This window comes from Carassius carassius, unplaced genomic scaffold (assembly GCF_963082965.1).
Source record: "Carassius carassius unplaced genomic scaffold, fCarCar2.1 SCAFFOLD_56, whole genome shotgun sequence".
Lineage (NCBI taxonomy): Eukaryota > Metazoa > Chordata > Actinopteri > Cypriniformes > Cyprinidae > Carassius > Carassius carassius.
In genome coordinates, this window is record NW_026775126.1 from 1,803,371 (window position 1) to 1,825,269 (window position 21,899).

General features: G+C 37.4%; 1 protein-coding gene across 1 annotated transcript in view; it reads left to right on the top strand.

Moving 5' to 3' along the window:
* The first annotated feature begins 7,974 nt into the window (after positions 1–7,974).
* LOC132136868 (CD48 antigen-like) overlaps positions 7,975–21,899 on the top strand; it is a 452,450-nt gene continuing 438,525 nt past the window's right edge. Inside the window, exon 1 of the mRNA XM_059547408.1 lies at positions 7,975–8,337. Within this exon, the coding sequence (XP_059403391.1) occupies positions 8,292–8,337 (46 nt within the window). The 5' untranslated portion in view covers positions 7,975–8,291. The remainder of the gene's footprint in view (positions 8,338–21,899) is intronic.

Here is a 21,899-nt window from a genome sequence, read left to right on the forward strand (position 1 = left end):
TATATTCTACTGCTTATGTCATGATGATTTATGACTTTGACCTTTGACCTTTTGACAGGTTGAACTTCCGGTGACCTTATGATGGATGGGTTGAACTTCCGGAATGAGTTCAGGGGCTAACCTATGACCGTTTCCCACGCATCGATCATGTGGTTTTGACAGAAAGTTCTACCCTATTGACCTAGTTAGTACTAAATTATAGTTTTTGACGGCTAGTTTAAACGGGAAAGGAAACACTCCCCACGCATCGATCATGTGGTTTTGACAGAAAGTTTTACCCTATTGACCTAGTTAGTACTAAATTATAGTTTTTGACGGCTAGTTTAAACGGTAAAGGAAACACTCCCCACGCATCGATCAAGTGGTTTTGACAGAAAGTTTTACCCTATTGACCTAGTTAGTACTAAATTATAGTTTTTGACGGCTAGTTTAAACGGTAAAGGAAACACTCCCCACGCATCGATCAAGTGGTTTTGACAGAAAGTTTTACCCTATTGACCTAGTTAGTTCTAAATCATGGTTTTAGGAAACCCTCCCGATGCATCGATCATGTGGTTTTGACAGAAGCTGTTTGAACTTTGTGTCAGTTAGCTTGTTTGAAGTTTGTGCCAGCTAACTTGTTTGAACTTTATCCCAGTTATTATGGCTTCTCCCCCCTCCCATTACATTCCTGAGCAGTGTATAAATGGGATCGGTGTGTCCTACGTTTGTATATAAAACATTCTATAATTTATATGATATAATTAATTATCATGCTAAAGGTGAAAAAAAAACATTTTAGTTATTTCACATTTATATATAAAACATTCTATAATTTATATAATCTAAAGCAATTTAACTAAGGTTGAAAAACATTCTGTTCTTTTAAAAAGGTTATAAAAAGCTTACTAAAAGCGATTGCTTTAGCTGAATAAAATTAGCTTACCTTCAGCTTTGTGAGAAACGGGCTCGCGGCTCCATCTGTCGGGCTCTCTCTGAATGATAGCACACGGTTGAGTCGTGCTCGCGCCCGCAGGGAGAGAGACAGAGTGCGCACCTGCATGCGCGTGTTCTCACTGTCAGACAGAGAGAGAGAGCGCGCCTACCACAGTACGACAGAGATTGAAAAACATGTAGCTCTTTATATAATTTATATAATATAATTAATTAAAGGTTTAAAAAAAAAACATTCTGTTCTTTTAAAAAGTTATACATGAACTGTATAAAAAAATATACTGAAACCGACTGTTTCTGATAAAACAAGATCCTACATTTTTAGAGATCAGAAAGGAGGTGTTTTCACATCGCCTTTCTGACCTCCAGTTTTCCCAGCGCCCGCGTTTGCACGCTACACTTCACTATCTTCCGAGTTTACTAACCAATTATAATATCTTCAAAGACGTTGTTAATTAAAACTAACGTATCTCACGCGGGAGTACCATGTTTTTGACAGTTTTCTGACGGATGCATCTATGAATTACGGCGGCTACCATCTCTTTGTAACCCTCTAATTTATGACGACACGGGGTGACCCCTGCTCAGTTTCCCACCTTTTGAACAAGTTCATTCATAGAACAAGGATGACACCTAGTGGTCACTCAACACCGATTTCTTTCGCAGGACCCCTTATAAATTCAATTCGACGTGTTACAAAGCATTCACTTTGATACAGAAAACTTTTTGGACGACCTTCCAAGACATTTGCTTTCCAAGACAATGGATCAAAGTGAGTATTTTATCATTTCATCTTATCTGATGGTAGTGATATTTATTTCATAAATTATTTATTCCCTCGATAGAGATATTTTAACTACTCCTTTCATAAAATTATGCTACACTGTCTTATTTAAATACTAATAATCGATCAAAGTATGTGAGCATTTTATCATTTCATGTTATCTGATGCTAGTGATATTTTAAAAAACTATTTATTGATCAAAGCCTGTTATGCTATTTTATACAGTATATGATGCCTTTAAAACCATATTACATCTCATTCCTGTAATTTTCTTCAAGTTTTTGCTGTCTTATTTTATCCGATGCTAGTGATATTTAAAAACTATTCATTGATCAAAGCCTGTTATGCTATTTTTACAGTCTATGGCGTCTTTAAACCATATTACATATCATCCCTGTAATAAAACATGCATCTGTATTTTATATGCTGTTTTTATTTTATCTGCTGATAGATATATATTTTTTAACACTATATTCATAAAGTATGCGTTATTTGGCTTAATAACGCCGCGTCTAATGTCCCAATCAGAGCAACAGTGTTTTGTATGTAAAAATACTTTTATTTTGAAAAGATGACGACGTCCTGCTGAAAAATACTTTTATTTTAAAAATATGAGGATATCCTGTTGAAAATACTTTAATTTTGAAAATATGAGGATATCCTGTTGACGCGTGCTTAGCTTTAGCTTGACAAATTCAGTTTGCTATGCAAAGGATTTCAGAAAAAAAACTATTCTGCTCCGTTAAATCGACGTTTTGCCATCGCGTTATCCGTTCGTCATCTATGAACACGACATCGCGGGGGTGTAGTTTTTTTTCTGAAATCCTTTGCATAGCAAACTGAATTTGTCAAGATAAAGCTAAGCACGCGTCAACAGGACATCGTCATATTTTCAACAGGATATCCTCATATTTTCAAAATTAAAGTGTTTTCAACAGGATATCCTCATATTTTTAAAATAAAAGTATTTTTCAGCAGGACGTCGTCATCTTTTCAAAATAAAAGTATTTTTACATACAAAACACTGTTGCTCTGATTGGGACATTAGACGCGGCGTTATTAAGCCAAATAACGCATACTTTATGAATATAGTGTTAAAAAATATATATCTATCAGCAGATAAAATACAGATGCATGTTTTATTACAGGGATGATATGTAATATGGTTTAAAGACGCCATAGACTGTAAAAATAGCATAACAGGCTTTGATCAATGAATAGTTTTTAAATATCACTAGCATCGGATAAAATAAGACAGCAAAAACTTGAAGAAAATTACAGGAATGAGATGTAATATGGTTTTAAAGGCATCATATACTGTATAAAATAGCATAACAGGCTTTGATCAATAAATAGTTTTCTAAAATATCACTAGCATCAGATAACATGAAATGATAAAATGCTCACATACTTTGATCGATTATTAGTATTTAAATAAGACAGTGTAGCATAATTTTATGAATGGAGTAGTTAAAATATCTCTATCGAGGGAATAAATAATTTATGAAATAAATATCACTACCATCAGATAAGATGAAATGATAAAATACTCACTTTGATCCATTGTCTTGGAAAGCAAATGTCTTGGAAGGTCGTCCAAAAAGTTTTCTGTATCAAAGTGAATGCTTTGTAACACGTCGAATTGAATTTATAAGGGGTCCTGCGAAAGAAATCGGTGTTGAGTGACCACTAGGTGTCATCCTTGTTCTATGAATGAACTTGTTCAAAAGGTGGGAAACTGAGCAGGGGTCACCCCGTGTCGTCATAAATTAGAGGGTTACAAAGAGATGGTAGCCGCTCGCCAACCGTAATTCATAGATGCATCCGTCAGAAAACTGTCAAAAACATGGTACTCCCGCGTGAGATACGTTAGTTTTAATTAACAACGTCTTTGAAGATATTATAATTGGTTAGTAAACTCGGAAGATAGTGAAGTGTAGCGTGCAAACGCGGGCGCTGGGAAAACTGGAGGTCAGAAAGGCGATGTGAAAACACCTCCTTTCTGATCTCTAAAAATGTAGGATCTTGTTTTATCAGAAACAGTCGGTTTCAGTATATTTTTTTATACAGTTCATGTATAACTTTTTAAAAGAACAGAATGTTTTTTTTTAAACCTTTAATTAATTATATTATATAAATTATATAAAGAGCTACATGTTTTTCAATCTCTGTCGTACTGTGGCAGGCGCGCTCTCTCTCTCTGTCTGACAGTGAGAACACGCGCATGCAGGTGCGCACTCTGTCTCTCTCCCTGCGGGCGCGAGCACGACTCAACCGTGTGCTATCATTCAGAGAGAGCCCGACAGATGGAGCCGCGAGCCCGTTTCTCACAAAGCTGAAGGTAAGCTAATTTTATTCAGCTAAAGCAATCGCTTTTAGTAAGCTTTTTATAACCTTTTTAAAAGAACAGAATGTTTTTCAACCTTAGTTAAATTGCTTTAGATTATATAAATTATAGAATGTTTTATATATAAATGTGAAATAACTAAAATGTTTTTTTTTTCACCTTTAGCATGATAATTAATTATATCATATAAATTATAGAATGTTTTATATACAAACGTAGAACACACCGATCCCATTTATACACTGCTCAGGAATGTAATGGGAGGGGGGAGAAGCCATAATAACTGGGATAAAGTTCAAACAAGTTAGCTGGCACAAACTTCAAACAAGCTAACTGACACAAAGTTCAAACAGCTTCTGTCAAAACCACATGATCGATGCATCGGGAGGGTTTCCTAAAACCATGATTTAGAACTAACTAGGGCAATAGGGTAAAACTTTCTGTCAAAACCACTTGATCGATGCGTGGGGAGTGTTTCCTTTACCGTTTAAACTAGCCGTCAAATCTATAATTTAGTACTAACTAGGTCAATTGGGTAAAACTTTCTGTCAAAACCACTTGATCGATGCGTGGGGAGTGTTTCCTTTACCGTTTAAACTAGCCGTCAAAAACTATAATTTAGTACTAACTAGGTCAATTGGGTAAAACTTTCTGTCAAAACCACTTGATCGATGCGTGGGGAGTGTTTCCTTTACCGTTTAAACTAGCCGTCAAAAACTATAATTTAGTACTAACTAGGTCAATAGGGTAGAACTTTCTGTCAAAACCACATGATCGATGCGTGGGAAACGGTCATAGGTTAGCCCCTGAACTCATTCCGGAAGTTCAACCCATCCATCATAAGGTCACCGGAAGTTCAACCTGTCAAAAGGTCAAAGGTCAAAGTCATAAATCATCATGACATAAGCAGTAGAATATATACTACTTATTTACATGGCTACTATACCCGTCTCTCTGTTATATATATATATTAGGTTGTCATATTTGATAAAGATATTAAAGCATTTTTAAAAATGTTTTCAAGTTGTTAAAATTCCAAATAGTTGTTAAATATTCTTGGATTCCACTGTTCCCACCAATCCTTGGACAAGTTAAGATTACCATGAAGATGAAAGCACGTTAGGGCTAGCCCTCCTGGAACTCATTGAGATTACACTGCAGTGCCTGCAGTAAAAAAAGGATCTTTGATTGGAAGTCAATGTGCGCACAGGGTAATGTTGTTCACACCAGACGCGAACTATTAGGGCTAGCTGCAGCTTGGAGCAATGGACGTGCCAAATGGTTTCTCATTGGTTAAACGCAAGTTAAGGGGCATGCTAAAAGGTTTCTCATTGGTGAAACGAAAGTTAAGGGGCATGCTAAAAGGTTTCTCATTGGTGAAACGCAAGTTAAGGGGCATGCTAAAAGGTTTCTCATTGGTGAAACCCAAGTTAAGGGGCATGCTTAAAGGTTTCTCATTGGTGAAACACAAGTTAAGGGGCATGCTAAAAGGTTTCTCATTGGTGAAACGCAAGTTAAGGGGCATGCTAAAAGGTTTCTCATTGGTGAAACCCAAGTTAAGGGGCATGCTTAAAGGTTTCTCATTGGTGAAACGCAAGTTAAGGGGCATGCTAAAAGGTTTCTTATTGGTGAAACCCAAGTTAAGGGGCATGCTAAAAGGTTTCTCATTGGTGAAACGCAAGTTAAGGGGCATGCTAAAAGGTTTCTCATTGGTGAAACGAAAGTTAAGGGGCATGCTAAAAGGTTTCTCATTGGTGAAACACAAGGTAGGGAGTGTTCCAAAAGGTAATGTGAAAGCTGGCTGTAAAAAAAAAAAAAAAAGAAAAAAAAAAAACCTGGCAGAAAATTCAAAATAATCCTATAAAACCAAATTTAACTCTTCCGATGTTAAAATGGCGTTAATGGTATTAAGAATATTATTTTAAATTACTTAACTGGAATTGTGAACTTTTGGTGGGGAATTGGGAGACTTCTTTAGCAGTATTTTCGTGGGTGCCAGATCATGTTGGTGTTGAGAGCGAGGAGGTTAACAAAATAGCTAAACAGGCTCTTAAGCAAAAGCGGGACAAAGGAAATAAAGGATGGCATTTGCATGTTAAGCAAACACAAGTTGGTTTAGTTTAGTTGTAAGAAAGTATACAGTGATGTTACTTCTGAGAATTGGTCATTGTGCCCTGAACAAATCACTTCAGATGATAGGGAGACATGATGCAATAAAAGAGGACTTCCAGAAACTGTAGAGCATGTGCTGATCTGTTGAATGGCATATGAAAGAGAAAGATTTCAGCTAAAGTACAACTTAATATCTGTTGGCATAAACTCTTTAAAACTTTGCAGAATATATGGAATAGTTCTTACAAAGGTTATGAAGCTCTTCTAAAAAATATTTTTAAAGCAATACAGTTAAAAGGAAGTTATTTTTTTTCTGTATTCTGATATCAATGCCTCGCACTCCATTCCAGTAGATGGCGGAATATGCACCAAACCTGGTTTGCCGACCGCGATTAAATGAGAAGAAGAAGAAGGAGAAGAAAAAGCGACAAACTCAACCAAGATTCAACGAGAGATGCCCTTGAATTTAAGAAAAGATCAACTGGCCCTAGTGTACTGGGCTAATCTTAAAGGTCATAGAGAGGATCATATTGCTCAAATAACCCTAAGAAATAGTCAAGAGCGATTAAATAAAAAAGTAAAAAGCTTTGGGTGGGGTATTGAACAAAAAGTTGAGTGTATGGGTTTAAGTGCTCTTAATATCTGTATGACAGTACCATACTCTACAGTTCCCCCATGGACTTTTGAGGAATTAAAAGTGGACTTAGGGCTGCTGGAGGAAAAGCAGGTATGTGGAGTAGATAAGGGGATAGTTAATAGATATATAACAGAAAACTACAGAAATGACAGGATTATTTTTACAGATGCATCTAAAAGATTAGATAAAAGAGTGGGAGTGGCTCATGTGTTGCCTGAACTGGGTTTGGCTATAGGAAATAGGCTAAGTGATGATTTGGCAGTATATACGGCAGAGCTTGTAGCTATATGGTTTGCCCTGTTATGGGTAGAAAGTAATGGGGGGAATAGACAATCTGTCATAGCTTCTGATTCCAGTTCTGCTATTTTAAGTATCAAGAATTCCCATTCAGGGGCCAGGAAAGACATTCTGCTTGAAGTATTGCAGTTAGCGAGTGGGTTGCAAAAGGCGGGTAAAATGTTTTCCTTCTTATGGGTTCCAGCACACATAGGGGTGGAGGGGAATGAGCTGGCTGATGTATGGGCCAAAAGAGCAGCAGATAAAGATATCATTGATGTTGACATAAAACACAGTAAAGCAGAAGTTAAAATTATTATTAAAAAAAGAACTTTTGAAATATGGCAGCGCTGTTGGGAAAATGAATCAAGTGGGAGACATCTTTTTAACTTACAGTCTAAAGTAGGCCTAAATAAGAATGCAGGGTCAGGTAGAACTAGACATGAAGAAGTGGTGTTGTCCAGGTTAGGATTGGGCACACCAGACTTAACAGTACATTATTTTTAATGAAAAAGCATGGTGATGGTATCTGTGAGTATTGTCTTGGAAATAACTCAGAAACTGTAGAGCATGTATTGTTTTATTTGTCAGAAATATAAGAATGAAAGGGAAAGGTTTATTGAGCAAGTAGAAGCCAATGAAATTATATTTAATTATAGAAATATTTTACATAGAAGTTCTGATAAGATGTGTCAAATTTTGTTTTCTTTTTTAAAGAATACAGGGCTTTTAAAAAGAATTTAAAAGTATAGAGATAATATAAATTGTGGGTATACTCCAGTCCAGAGGTGGCAGTAATACAACAACAAGTTGTCAACCGCCAGGAAAAATAGAAGAAGAAGAAGAAGAAGAAGAAGAAGAAGAAGAAGAAGAAGAAGAAGAAGCCAGAAGCGGAAGTAAACAGCAGTCATTTCAAGCGGCCATTATGCGACTTCTGATTTCTTTCTTTGGATATATATTCCTTTTACGTTTCTGCCTCATGTAATCTTCGTAATCAGTCGTAAATCTCAGATGTAATTAAGGGTTTTCCATTTGCTTTTTTTAAGCCTTTTTTTTTTGTTGTTATTTACGCGTGTCACTTGGTTTTGAGGCGGCTCAGAGCGACAAACTCAACCGAGATTCAACGAACAGAATATATATGTAACGTTATAAGCTATATTTTCCCAACGATGATGTCTATTAAACTCTGATTTTACAGCAACATGCAGAACACGATGTTGCTCTTGCTGTTCGTTTTATTTGTGGACGGTAAGTTATGGTTTTATTTACTTTCGGTTTCGTTCTCGGAAGGCTGTAGGTTACTGGAAAAAATAGCTTTCATATTTACAGTTTATATGGAGAAATAAATGTCAGTAACGTTACAAAAGAAAAGATGCCATGATTAGAAAGTGTGAAGAGGGGTAAATGCGATTGTTTTTGATACCATGCATGGTGTACGGTTTGTGATAATAGATGTATAAAGTTTGGGAAAAGTTTGTGATGTAAAACAGTCGTAATAGACTTAGTCTCTGACTTAGCTGAATAGTTAATTATGCAGCTCTAATGTAAACTGCCAATTGTTTTGCGAGGATATCGTCATGTTTTCGCGAGACCATCCGTATCTTGCGAGATCTCGTACCACAAGATCTCGTCACATCCCTAGTAACCATAGTAACCATAGGTGTGTTCGACATCGGCTGCGGCTGGATGCGACCGATCGAGCCGCGTGCAGGTGGGGAGGAGCTGCAAACGGAGATATGAAGCCGGACACGTTGTGGCTCCCGTAGTTTGCTGTAATAACGTCAGTCATGTCAGATCACGTGGCGTTTGTTTACTTGATCGCGTTTAATGCTGCGTTTCAGGCAGGTTTTTGAGCCCGTAAGTCACGATTTCAAACCACGACTCACGACTTTATAGCGTTCCAGGCAAGTCACACCAAACTTCCTGAGCGCAAGCTATTGTAGCTAGATTATTAATTTTATTGCAATGTTATATTGTCCTAAAATCGTTTTTTTAACGTGCACCACTTGCGTAAACACTGCATCCATAGGCAATATTATCCGTAGAGGCTGCCATTGTTGTTTCGCAGGCTATGTGACGTCAGAGTTCGTAACTCGGAGTACATCTATCTAGTACGAGTTCACGGGGGGGAAGTCACGGGTTTGACTGCTGTTCCAGTGCAGTTTCACGGGTAGAAGGTTGGAAAAACACGGGTTACGGGTTGCCTGGAACGCGGCATTAGATGTGTGTATAAGTGGTGTTTTGGAAGGGTGTCTTCCAAAACAAGATAACATATTGGATATATACTTTAGCAGTATGACATGGGTGTTTCTGCTAATACAAAATGATAAAAGTTACCTATAAAAAAATGTTTTTAAGAAGGTTTCAGCAACAAGATTTACAGTACCCTCCTGCTGAGCTCTTTTTAACATTTTAAACATAACACCATTGATTTTCATATACAGAAAACACAATTCTGTTGGATTTATATTGTGATTTAGACCAACTATTTGAAAGTGAACAGAATGTTGTCAAGTTGTTAAGTCGAAGTTACAGCAAGTTGTTAGCAGTTTGCTAACCACGTGCAGGTGAAGTATAAACACAGCAAAATAAACTAGAGAATATGAAGAAACCAAACAAATGGAGGGACATGATGTATTATGTATCATTTGTATAGGAGCATACATTTATGACCACATTAGATTGTATGTTTTTAAGATTAACATTTTAGTTATTAAAAATGCTCAATCGAATAGGTTATGCTGCTGAATACTGTAAAAGGTCTGTATAAAAAAGAAAGTCATGCAAAATAAACATACACAAACTTTATATTAACAATAAAGTAAATAGAGTAAAACAATATTTAATAAATGTGATTTATAAGATGAAGACGTCATAAAAATGTATTGAACTGTTTTAAAAGTCCATATGAGAATTTCTGAAACTGAAGTCGACTCCCAATAAACTTGAAACGCACGTCATCGGTGTCATCAGTGAATCCAGCCAATCGTGGATCAGTTGTGTCGTCATCAGAACCGGTGCAGCCGCTCTTCAGAAGCTGTGCTGGCTGAGTTCTCCGGCTACTCTCGAAATGCTCTCGCGGTACTTTGATGGCACACGTCATACAGTCACGTGGCGTCAGCGCTGTATCAAGTCGGACAAAATTTCTAACCGGCATGCACTGCTTCAAGTCAGCCGACGATCGGTCTGCGCAGGGCTCCATGAAGTCGAACAAGCCTCATGTTTTTTGGTTGTAACCACTGTTACATTTTGTAAGGGGTATTTTCATGTTTTTTTTTTTATCTTTTTATCTTATAGCATGTATTTGTAAAAATGATTAGGCTATATGTTTAGCACACAACACATAATACTTTTAATTTTACCTATGTTTTGTCCGTGTTCAAATTCTATTTAATATATCAGTAAAAGAGTATGACAGGCTTTTACTTCAGTCTTTATCAGTTTGTCAAAAAGAAGCAGAACAAAGATGTTAACTTTCAGAAGCTGTCTCGTATAGGCTTGTAGTAAGCTGTCTCTTGCCTAGAGACTCAATTATGTAACAAAAAAGTCTAATATAACCTGCCAATATAAAACCAAATTTACCCAAGTGTAAAGCCTGTATTTTTCGAGGAATGGAGATCCAAAGTCATTTGGGTATTGCCCAGTTTTTGGATGATAATGAAAATGTGTTGCTGAATGGAGAGTTTTGGGAGGAATTCCAATGCAGTGTACTGTTAATGTTTATAATAGAATAATAACAGCCGTTCCAGTTGCTTTGAGATTAATAGTTAAAGAAGATCATTTTGGACCGTCAAGTTTAACCAGAATTGAAGTTTCCTTTATTTTTGTGAGGAAAATGTATACAAATAGATTTACTAGAAATGTTTTTTTAAGGGATCATTAGCCAAATCCTCTCAGATGGGAATCATACGTGATTGAAGATTTTGATATGGATGGAAATTTAAAAAGTCTCTTCCCCTTCCTACTAAAGATAAAGAGGTGGGCTTTAAGATTCAAAATTAGATTTGTCCTGCCAATGAATTTGTAAGATTTAAAATGATTTTGATGTGTGTGTATATATAGAGAAGTTTTGTGTGTGTGTGTGAAACAACTATTGATACTTCAGATGTTGTTTAATTCCTACCCCTTAATGTTTGTTATTTTTCTTGAAAACAAAAGTTTGAATATATTTATTTCATGTCATGTCTTTGGGAAGCTTTTTTGTTCACAAGTGCAGAATCTGCAGATGGTTTCAATCTAAACCCAATTTCAAATTAAACTCTTGGAGGTTGAACTAATTGTATTTATTTATTTTTCTCTGGCTGATTCTGATATTTAGAAATCAGGGCAGCTTATGGCCAAAATATGATGTAGATTTTTTTTGGTTGATATGTGTGGCTGATTTTCTTTTTCTTTTTTCCCTCTTCATCTCATCAAGTACAGATTGAGTAAATGATTATTGCAGGGTACGGACAGTAGTAGTAGTACCCTAAATCATAGTAATAATACAGTACATGGCTCAAAACTTAAGCAGCTTCTCAAAACAGTTCTGAAGGATGTTTGCTTGTTTGTTAACAGACACTGGTGTTTCCCACAGACTTATGGGGCGGCCGCACTGCACTTTTCGTTCCATTGACTTCCAATCATACGCGTGCAAATGCATCAGACCGGAAACTCAAGCTCATGCGAAAAATGTCAAGAAGTAATGCACAGTCAAACCAGCAATTATTCAGACACCAGATATATTTTTTTACTAGTGATGCAGGACACTATAATACATTTATGCAGGTGAGTATAGCGAAATAAACTGCGACATATTATACCCAAAAATTCTGCTTACAGTGGACCACTAGTGAAATTGATTAATAATAATAAAATTGGGACCAAAAATTATTCAGCACCATATAAAAAATAATAAAGAAATTTACACAGTTGTTTACATCAGAGCTCACACACGTCTTTCAAGCAGCATACAGCGATGTTGTGCAGTTTAAGCAGCTGATGGGAATACTATTCTTAAAATGCATTCCAAATTCAGAATAATTTGCAATGTATATTTATTCACGGTATTTAGAAGTGCCCACGATAATAATATCGTGCATATTAAACCCGCAATATATCGCATTACCGAATACCGGCACAAGTCTATTTCATATTAGGCCTGTCACGATATTAGATTATTGTGGCCATACGAATTCACAATATCGATATATCATGGTATGTGCAGAAAACTTGAGGAATCAGCCAAATTAATTTTGAATTAGTTTTTATTTTTAGCCAAATGAACATTAAGATACTGATAAACACGGTGTGCAATTTCACTACTACTTCTTCTTCAGGTCACAGCTGACCTGAGACTCTGGCTTTCTTTCTTCTTAGAAAGCTCCCTACAGGGAACTACACGAACCTTTTCCACTGGTGGCACTTGCGTGACAAACTTTTTCAGTTACTGGCGCAAAACATGATTTGGGCACACAATTTTTTTATAGTAAGCCGCTCTGGATAATAATGAAACTATTGCATTCAGATGTGCTTTTTATTTTGCTTGCCATCTTTTAAACCACATGCCTTGTTCTATGTCTTACAGTACACACAGTGCATTGCTCCGTACCTTAACCCAGGGCCGTAGCTGGGGTTAGAGGGGCCCTGGTGCAGGTCGTACAGTGGGCCCTGTCTGAAATTGTTTAATTTGTACTCTATGTTCATTCTATTTATTTATTTGTGCTATTTACACAATGTTTACTTTTTTAAGTTTGTTTTGTTAATTTGAAATAGCACTGCATAGTCTTCACTGTAAAATAAAATACACAATGTATTCAGACACCTTCAACATTTCTCACATTATCACAGTTTATTTGCTGTAGTTTAGAAATTGGTAATAAAATATGACAATAACTACAAATTCATCTTGATAATTTCGGATAACTTTGATAAAAAGATATGTAATGGAATCAACCAAAACTTCAGACAACAATATACCCAGCGTTTTTTCTACAAATGTGGAGGTTTTTATTTTATGAACATTTCTTTATCTTATAAACATGTGATGTTAGGGTTATTCTATCAAGAATCACTCTTTAAAGGATATTGGTTTTATTATAAATGTAATTTTATTTTTATGTAAATTTCACTTTCAGAAATGTTTACAAAAGCCAAAACTCTTTTTATGGTGCTTGAAAAGGAGATTAAAATGTATGTAGATGTGATGTCAAAATCTAAAAATAGTGAAGCAATAAAAACGATGAATATATGCTGCTCTTTTAACATGTTCACATAATAAAACAATAAGAATAATAATAAATAATGGTGCTGACCTGCAAAGTATATTTTCTGTATTAATATAAATTTATATATATATATATATATACGTCAGCAGTGTTTTGATTCGAGGGCGTGGGCAAACGTGAAGAGAACGTCGTGGCGTGTGTCCATTGGCAGATAGAGCTGGCACACCACAGCTAGGGTCCTATGATGCAGGAAACACGGAGGGAATCACGGAATCCAGTCATAAAAACTGAATTTACAGTTTAACGCGGAACGGCACGAAATTTGCCAAATTATGAATGAATTAATCAAAAATAGGTCATTGCACTTGCATCAAATCACGATATGGACTAATATCTGTAAATATTAAGCCGGAACAGTCTATTTAAATATGAATCCTGCATGTTCTGCGTGTCTCTGTTAATGAATGGAGCAGAAGCGCGTCTTCCTTTATTAACACACTGATGCACGCGTGACGCTCCGGTGATTTCAGCGTCTGCTGTCTCACTAAATAAGACGTGAACACATGAACAACATCTCCAGAACTGCTCTGACAGTCACTTCATGAGCATCTGACCGTTTGATTTGAGTAAAACTAGCGTCACATCACATACACAGAACTGTAAAGGTACAACAACCCGTCAAAATAAAAGTCCGGTTTAGTTCAAAGACAAGTATTTGCCAGAGATGTATTACTATGGTTCAGCAGAATGTATATATCCTACTACTAAAATAAAAAATCAAACATTATTTTTTTTAAGGTTTAAATCACACAACATTTCTTCCATGTTTTATTTTTAATAGTAAATCCCCTTTGTTTACCAAGTTAAGTTTGCTTAGTTTTCAATAATTAAAAGATAAATTAAATTAATGTTTAATGTGCATCTCAGAAAAGCTTTAATTAAAACCCCAACTGAATGGCACTTAAATGCACTTACTTCATCTGTCACCTTTCTTGTCATTGTTCACAGTTCAAGTACAGACAGAGAAACAATGGGTAATAATTCAATGTTTATTTTTGATGTATACATTGCATTCTATGCATTTAAAAAATAAAAATATTTTTTATCTAAAAAATGAAACTTAATTGTTCATTTTAAGAGACCTGGGAGTCTAATTTTCTCTTGCATAATTAATATTGCCCTTTTAATTAAGCAAAAACACATAGCGGTGTCGGACTAGGGGCAAGACGCGGGCTGATGATGTCATTTCAGAAAATATGTGGATTCACCGTCCAAACAAAAACACAAAGATGGCGTTTTCAGATTTATCCAATCTGGGACCCGGTTTAAAAAAAACACCAGTTTCACTCTTCCAAAACGGCAGATCCATGTGGACGAAGCACCTATCCAATAAAAGATTTGTGCATATTCACAGTAATGCGTCTCCGTGTGGACGGAAAAAAACCCTGCATTTGTTGTTTCCCTCTCAAACGTGATTGGATTGAGCAGGCGTCTCTGATTGGGACAGCCTATCAGCAATCACCTTCAGCTTCCTGCTAAAGACTTCATGACATTTGATTGAATTGAAGTACAGTACACACACACACACACACAGTTGTGAGTTGTCACACATAGATTGTGTGTGTGAGAATGGTGTTATTCAGCTGAAAGTATTTTCTCCTGCCTTTGCCTGTGTGTCAGTGTGAGAGGAAGGGGCTCAGTACTGTAACTCAAATGAGATGAATTTTATTTTTCCTTCTTTGTACGCTGACCTTAACACAGCTGATTAGCTGATTTTCTTTATCATTATTATTTTCTCTTCTATGCTGTGTGTATAACACGGTCAGGTTCAGAGGTGTGTCAGAACATTGCTATAGTGCCTTCTTTACTGGTTTAGGTTTATTGATTTGATTGATGAAAAAACAGAGAAACTCACATGTACACACAATTGTTAGCTGAATTCTCTTTTCTGATAATACACATTAATGTAAGCTGAGCATTTTCTTTGATGTTCTTGAGGATGCGGTGTGTTTAACACAGTCAGGTTCAAATGTGGGTGCAAAAAATCCATTAAAACTCTAGCAGAGGTTTGTCAGAGCGTTGTCATTGTGCTATTGCCTTGTGGGCAAGTGAGAAATGTTAAATAAAGCAACATGGTAAAAAGATGAAAATGACTTGATTTTACTTTCAATTCCGTTTACATTCTCCAAGGTATTAACATTAACATTTTTCATAACTCCATGTAGGACGTTTCTGTACATAAATGTAAGCACTGTGGCAGTAGTAATGCAATATTTACAAAATGTACTTATGATACTCAAGTACTTTTAAAAACGAGTACTATAGTACTTTTAAGTAGACATCTGACTGTAGTACTTGTACTTGAGTAAAATTTAGAAGGGGTATCTGTTCTTTTACTCAAGTAATGAAACTGTGTACTCTGTCCGCCTCTGCTTGCCTCACAAGTTCATCTTATTCAAATATTTATTTAACTTTTAAAAACTTATATATGTATGTATGTTTTTATATTTTACTGGCAGAGTAGAAAGTGAAGCGATTTGTTTTGACCACTTCACAAGAAGTATTTGTGGGTGTGTGTGTGTGTGTGGGTGTGTGCGTGTGTGTGCGTGCGTGTGTGTGTGTGCGTGTGTGTGTGTGCGTGTGTGTGTGTGTGTGTGTGTGTGTTTGTGTGGTGCAGAAAATGTTCAGAGCTGTTGTACAGTGTATGTTGCAGGTGCTCAAAGATCATGATTAGTGATAGGAAGTTTGGATCATTTTACCGACTCTGACTTTTGAGTCTCGTTCAGCAAAATGAACAAATCTTTTTTCGAGTCATTTCGTTCATTTTAGCAAAATGTAATGAAAATGTTATGTGTTACTTCCCCAACACATCTAGTACTTACGCAAACGTTGATCACACTAAAACAATTCAAAACTAAAATGCTATAAGATACAGAAAAAAAATTTCCTTCTTCACCTGGGTCTTCAGTCTGTGATTAGCTCACCTAACCTCTTATCTGACAAGAGTCCTCGGGTTTAAGTCATTCCTTAATCATGTGACAGCCACATACGCAAAACTAACGCAGTCTTGAGCCGGAAAGAGAATTAATTAGTTCATCTCATGAGTCTTTCGGGTCTCGGGTCGAGTTTGACTGGTTCCTTAATCACGTGACAGACCCATACGCAAAACTAACGCAGTCTTGAGCCGGAAAGAGAATTGATTAGTTCATCTCATGAGTCTTTCGGGTCTCGGGTCGAGTTTGACTCGTTCCTTAATCACGTGACAGCCCCATACGCAAAACTAACGCAGTCTTGAGCTGGAAAGAGAATTGATTAGTTAATCTCATGAGTCTTTCGGGTCTCGGGTCGAGTTTGACTCGTTCCTTAATCACGTGACAGCCCCATACGCAAAATTAACGCAGTCTTGAGCCGGAAAGAGAATTGATTAGTTCATCTCATGAGTCTTTCAGGTCTCGGGTCGAGTTTGACTCGTTCCTTAATCACGTGACAGCCCCATACGCAAAACTAACGCAGTCTTGAGCCGGAAAGAGAATTGATTAGTTCATCTCATGAGTCTTTCGGGTCTCGGGTCGAGTTTGACTGGTTCCTTAATCACGTGACAGACCCATACACAAAACTAACGCAGTCTTGAGCCGGAAAGAGAATTGATTAGTTCATCTCATGAGTCTTTCGGGTCTCAGGTCGAGTTTGACTCGTTCCTTAATCACGTGACAGCCCCATACGCAAAACTAACGCAGTCTTGAGCCGGAAAGAGAATTGATTAGTTCATCTCATGAGTCTTTCGGGTCGAGTTTGACTCGTTCCTTAATGACGTGACAGCCCCATACGCAAAACTAACGCAGTCTTGAGCCGGAAAGAGAATTGATTAGTTCATCTCATGAGTCTTTCGGGTCTCGGGTCGAGTTTGACTCGTTCCTTAATCACGTGACAGCCCCATACGCAAAACTAACGCAGTCTTGAGCCGGAAAGAGAATTGATTAGTTCATCTCATGAGTCTTTCGGGTCTCGGGTCGAGTTTGACTGGTTCCTTAATCACGTGACAGCCCCATACGCAAAACTAACGCAGTCTTGAGCCGGAAAGAGAATTGATTAGTTCATCTCATGAGTCTTTCGGGTCTCGGGTCGAGTTTGACTCATTCCTTAATGACGTGACAGACCCATACGCAAAACTAACGCAGTCTTGAGCCGGAAAGAGAATTAATTAGTTCATCTCATGAGTCTTTCGGGTCTCGGTCGAGTTTGACTCGTTCCTTAATCACGTGACAGACCCATACGCAAAACTAACGCAGTCTTGAGCCGGAAAGAGAATTGATTAGTTCATCTCATGAGTCTTTCGGGTCTCGGGTCGAGTTTGACTCGTTCCTTAATCACGTGACAGCCCTATACGCAAAACTAACGCAGTCTTGAGCCGGAAAGAGAATTGATTAGTTCATCTCATGAGTCTTTCGGGTCTCAGGTCGAGTTTGACTCGTTCCTTAATCACGTGACAGACCCATACGCAAAACTAACGCAGTCTTGAGCCGGAAAGAGAATTAATTAGTTCATCTCATGAGTCTTTCGGGTCTCGGGTCGAGTTTGACTCGTTCCTTAATCACGTGACAGCCCCATACGCAAAACTAACGCAGTCTTGAGCCGGAAAGAGAATTGATTAGTTCATCTCATGATTCTTTCGGGTCTCGGGTCGAGTTTGACTCGTTCCTTAATCACGTGACAGCCCCATACGCAAAACTAACGCAGTCTTGAGCCGGAAAGAGAATTAATTAGTTCATCTCATGAGTCTTTCGGGTCTCGGGTCGAGTTTGACTCGTTCCTTAATCACGTGACAGCCCCATACGCAAAACTAACGCAGTCTTGAGCCGGAAAGAGAATTAATTAGTTCATCTCATGAGTCTTTCGGGTCTCGGGTCGAGTTTGACTCGTTCCTTAATCACGTGACAGACCCATACGCAAAACTAACGCAGTCTTGAGCCGGAAAGAGAATTGATTAGTTCATCTCATGAGTCTTTCGGGTCTCGGGTCGAGTTTGACTGGTTCCTTAATCACGTGACAGACCCATACACAAAACTAACGCAGTCTTGAGCCGGAAAGAGAATTGATTAGTTCATCTCATGAGTCTTTCGGGTCTCGGGTCGAGTTTGACTCGTTCCTTAATCACGTGACAGACCCATACGCAAAACTAACGCAGTCTTGAGCCGGAAAGAGAATTAATTAGTTCATCTCATGAGTCTTTCGGGTCTCGGGTCAATTTGACTCGTTCCTTAATCACGTGACAGCCCCATACGCAAAACTAACGCAGTCTTGAGCTGGAAAGAGAATTGATTAGTTCATCTCATGAGTCTTTCGGGTCTCGGGTCGAGTTTGACTCGTTCCTTAATCACGTGACAGCCCCATACGCAAAACTAACGCAGTCTTGAGCCGGAAAGAGAATTAATTAGTTCATCTCATGAGTCTTTCGGGTCTCGGGTCAATTTGACTCGTTCCTTAATCACGTGACAGCCCCATACGCAAAACTAACGCAGTCTTGAGCCGGAAAGAGAATTGATTAGTTCATCTCATGAGTCTTTCGGGTCTCGGGTCGAGTTTGACTCGTTCCTTAATCACGTGACAGCCCCATACGCAAAACTAACGCAGTCTTGAGCCGGAAAGAGAATTAATTAGTTCATCTCATGAGTCTTTCGGGTCTCGGGTCAATTTGACTCGTTCCTTAATCACGTGACAGCCCCATACGCAAAACTAACGCAGTCTTGAGCCGGAAAGAGAATTGATTAGTTCATCTCATGAGTCTTTCGGGTCTCGGGTCGAGTTTGACTCGTTCCTTAATCACGTGACAGCCCCATACGCAAAACTAACGCAGTCTTGAGCCGGAAAGAGAATTAATTAGTTCATCTCATGAGTCTTTCGGGTCTCGGGTCGAGTTTGACTGGTTCCTTAATCACGTGACAGACCCATACGCAAAACTAACGCAGTCTTGAGCCGGAAAGAGAATTGATTAGTTCATCTCATGAGTCTTTCGGGTCGAGTTTGACTTGTTCCTTAATGACGTGACAGCCCCATACGCAAAATTAACGCAGTCTTGAGCCGGAAAGAGAATTGATTAGTTCATCTCATGAGTCTTTCGGGTCTCGGGTCGAGTTTGACTCGTTCCTTAATCACGTGACAGCCCCATACGCAAAACTAACGCAGTCTTGAGCCGGAAAGAGAATTGATTAGTTCATCTCATGAGTCTTTCGGGTCTCGGGTCGAGTTTGACTCGTTCCTTAATCACGTGACAGACCCATACGCATAACTAACGCAGTCTTGAGCCGGAAAGAGAATTGATTAGTTCATCTCATGAGTCTTTCGGGTCTCGGGTCGAGTTTGACTGGTTCCTTAATCACGTGACAGCCCCATACGCAAAACTAACGCAGTCTTGAGCCGGAAAGAGAATTGATTAGTTCATCTCATGAGTCTTTCGGGTCTCGGGTCGAGTTTGACTCATTCCTTAATCATGTGACAGCCCCATACGCTATTTCTGACATTTTCTGTCACTGTGTTTTTGTTACTGTTTGTTGAGGATCTGTGGTTTGTTATTATTTTATAAATAAATAAAACCCTGTTATAAATAAAATATTGATTAATTTGTCTTTTTGACTGTCTATCGGTAAATAAACACTAGGCTATATAATAATATAATAATTCAAGCGTACAATAAAAAGTATTTATACTAGTTTGTTCATTTTTACTCCAATTTTGAGTTTGCTAGTATAATAATTGCTTTTCCTAGGCAGACTTGACATATTGGTGTAATATATGTATAAGAAGATTGCTCAAAAAAGGACATAATGACATATACATTAAAAGCAAATAAAATTTTGAATTTGAATTATTAATGTTAGTTTAAAACATTAAGGTTATGATAACTTCAGCTTTAACAGTTTTAACCCAGCTCAGAGTGAGGAGGATACTTCAGATCCAGTGCAGGGGCCATGTTTTGGGAAGACTTTGACGAGAGGGTAGCAAGCTTGAGACCTTCTGCTTCCTCTTCTAAGACCTCAGATGCTATAAAGGTGCAGGCCTACCTTGCAGAGCCACTCTTACCCCGCACATCAGACCCTCTGGCCTGGTGGAGGAGATGTTCACCAGTATACAAAAGCCTTTCTGAAGTCACAAAGACAAGACTTTGCATTGTGGCCACATCTGTGCCATCTGAAAGAGTTTTTTCTAAAACTGGGCAGATTATCTCAGATAGAAGAAACAGACTCAGCCCATCCAAGGTCAGGGAGCTTGTTTTTTTATTTTAATGCAAACATGCCTTAAAGGCAGGGTAGGTAATAAATGTATAAACAACTTTCTTCCAAATTTGTTTAAACTTTCTATATATATCAATGCATAATTAAAATGTAAGTACTCTGATAAAAAGAATATAAAAATCTCTAGACTCTAGACTGTTTAATCTGTATTAAACACAGCTCATTATTTCCATTTCGGGACGAAACATAGGATTGGCTTAGGCGACTGTCACTCTCTCGCAACCATGGCAACCACCCTTTTGCCACACATGACCTGCCCACTTGTGCGTGCACGTTTGATTTGAGGAATTCAAGAGGCACGGATCCTAGGAATACCAAAACAATGGCAGAGAAACAGCAAGCAAAATTCACAGTACCGGCCTATGCAGTTAGTGAAGGCAAACCAGGCAAAAAGGAAGACAGTAACAGTACAAGAAAAGGCAATGAACAAAAAGTCTTTGGATAAACAAAGAAATAAAACGCGAGTTAATATTGGCGTGGCTTTCCAGCGATGGCGAGAACTGAGGGAACTCAAGGGGCTGAAAAGGGACTCCTTGATGGCTTTATTTCTGCTGGACAGGTAAATCTTTCTTTTTGTATTTTGATCATACATATTTTTTTCATGAAGCATGTGTCATTAGCACACGTAGCTGCGTAATATAGCTAACATAACATTACTTAGCGAGCCGTAGTAGAGGCTTTGGAAGGAGCCCAGAAGGGAGGGGGTGGAGTGAATGGAAATAATGAGCTGTTTTAAAACAGTCGTGAGAGGTCTACAGTCACTCGATTTTTATACTTTCTTTTTCAGAGTACTTACATTTTAATTATGTATTGATATATAAATAAAGTTTAAACAAATTTGGAAAAAAAGTTTTTATACATTTTTTACCTACCCTGCCTTTAAAGCAAGTCCTAAAAATATAGCCACAGTGTGTTATTTATTTTAAAGCTTAATTATTTTTATTTATTTAGAAAAAGACTAGCTTGTTGTGCAATATTTTTGTTGTTGTGATTTTAAAGGTAATTTGTTATTGTTATAAGGCTCCGTAGCTTTAGTATCTCTTAATTTTCATTTATTTTTATTTAAATGGTTTAAAATTATTTGGGGAATAGTTATCCTCTTTGATATAAAGTTTTTATTTTGGCACAAAAGTGTTATTTCTTTTAAAATGTATTCATTTTAAATTATTATATAAAAAAAGCAAAGCTTGTTGTGCAATATTTAGTTTTTCTTTTTTTTTTCTTTTTTTATATTGTACTTTTAAAGTTCATTTGTTAAGGTTATTAGACCCTGTGGCTTTATTATCTTTTAGTTTTATTTTTAATTATTTACTTT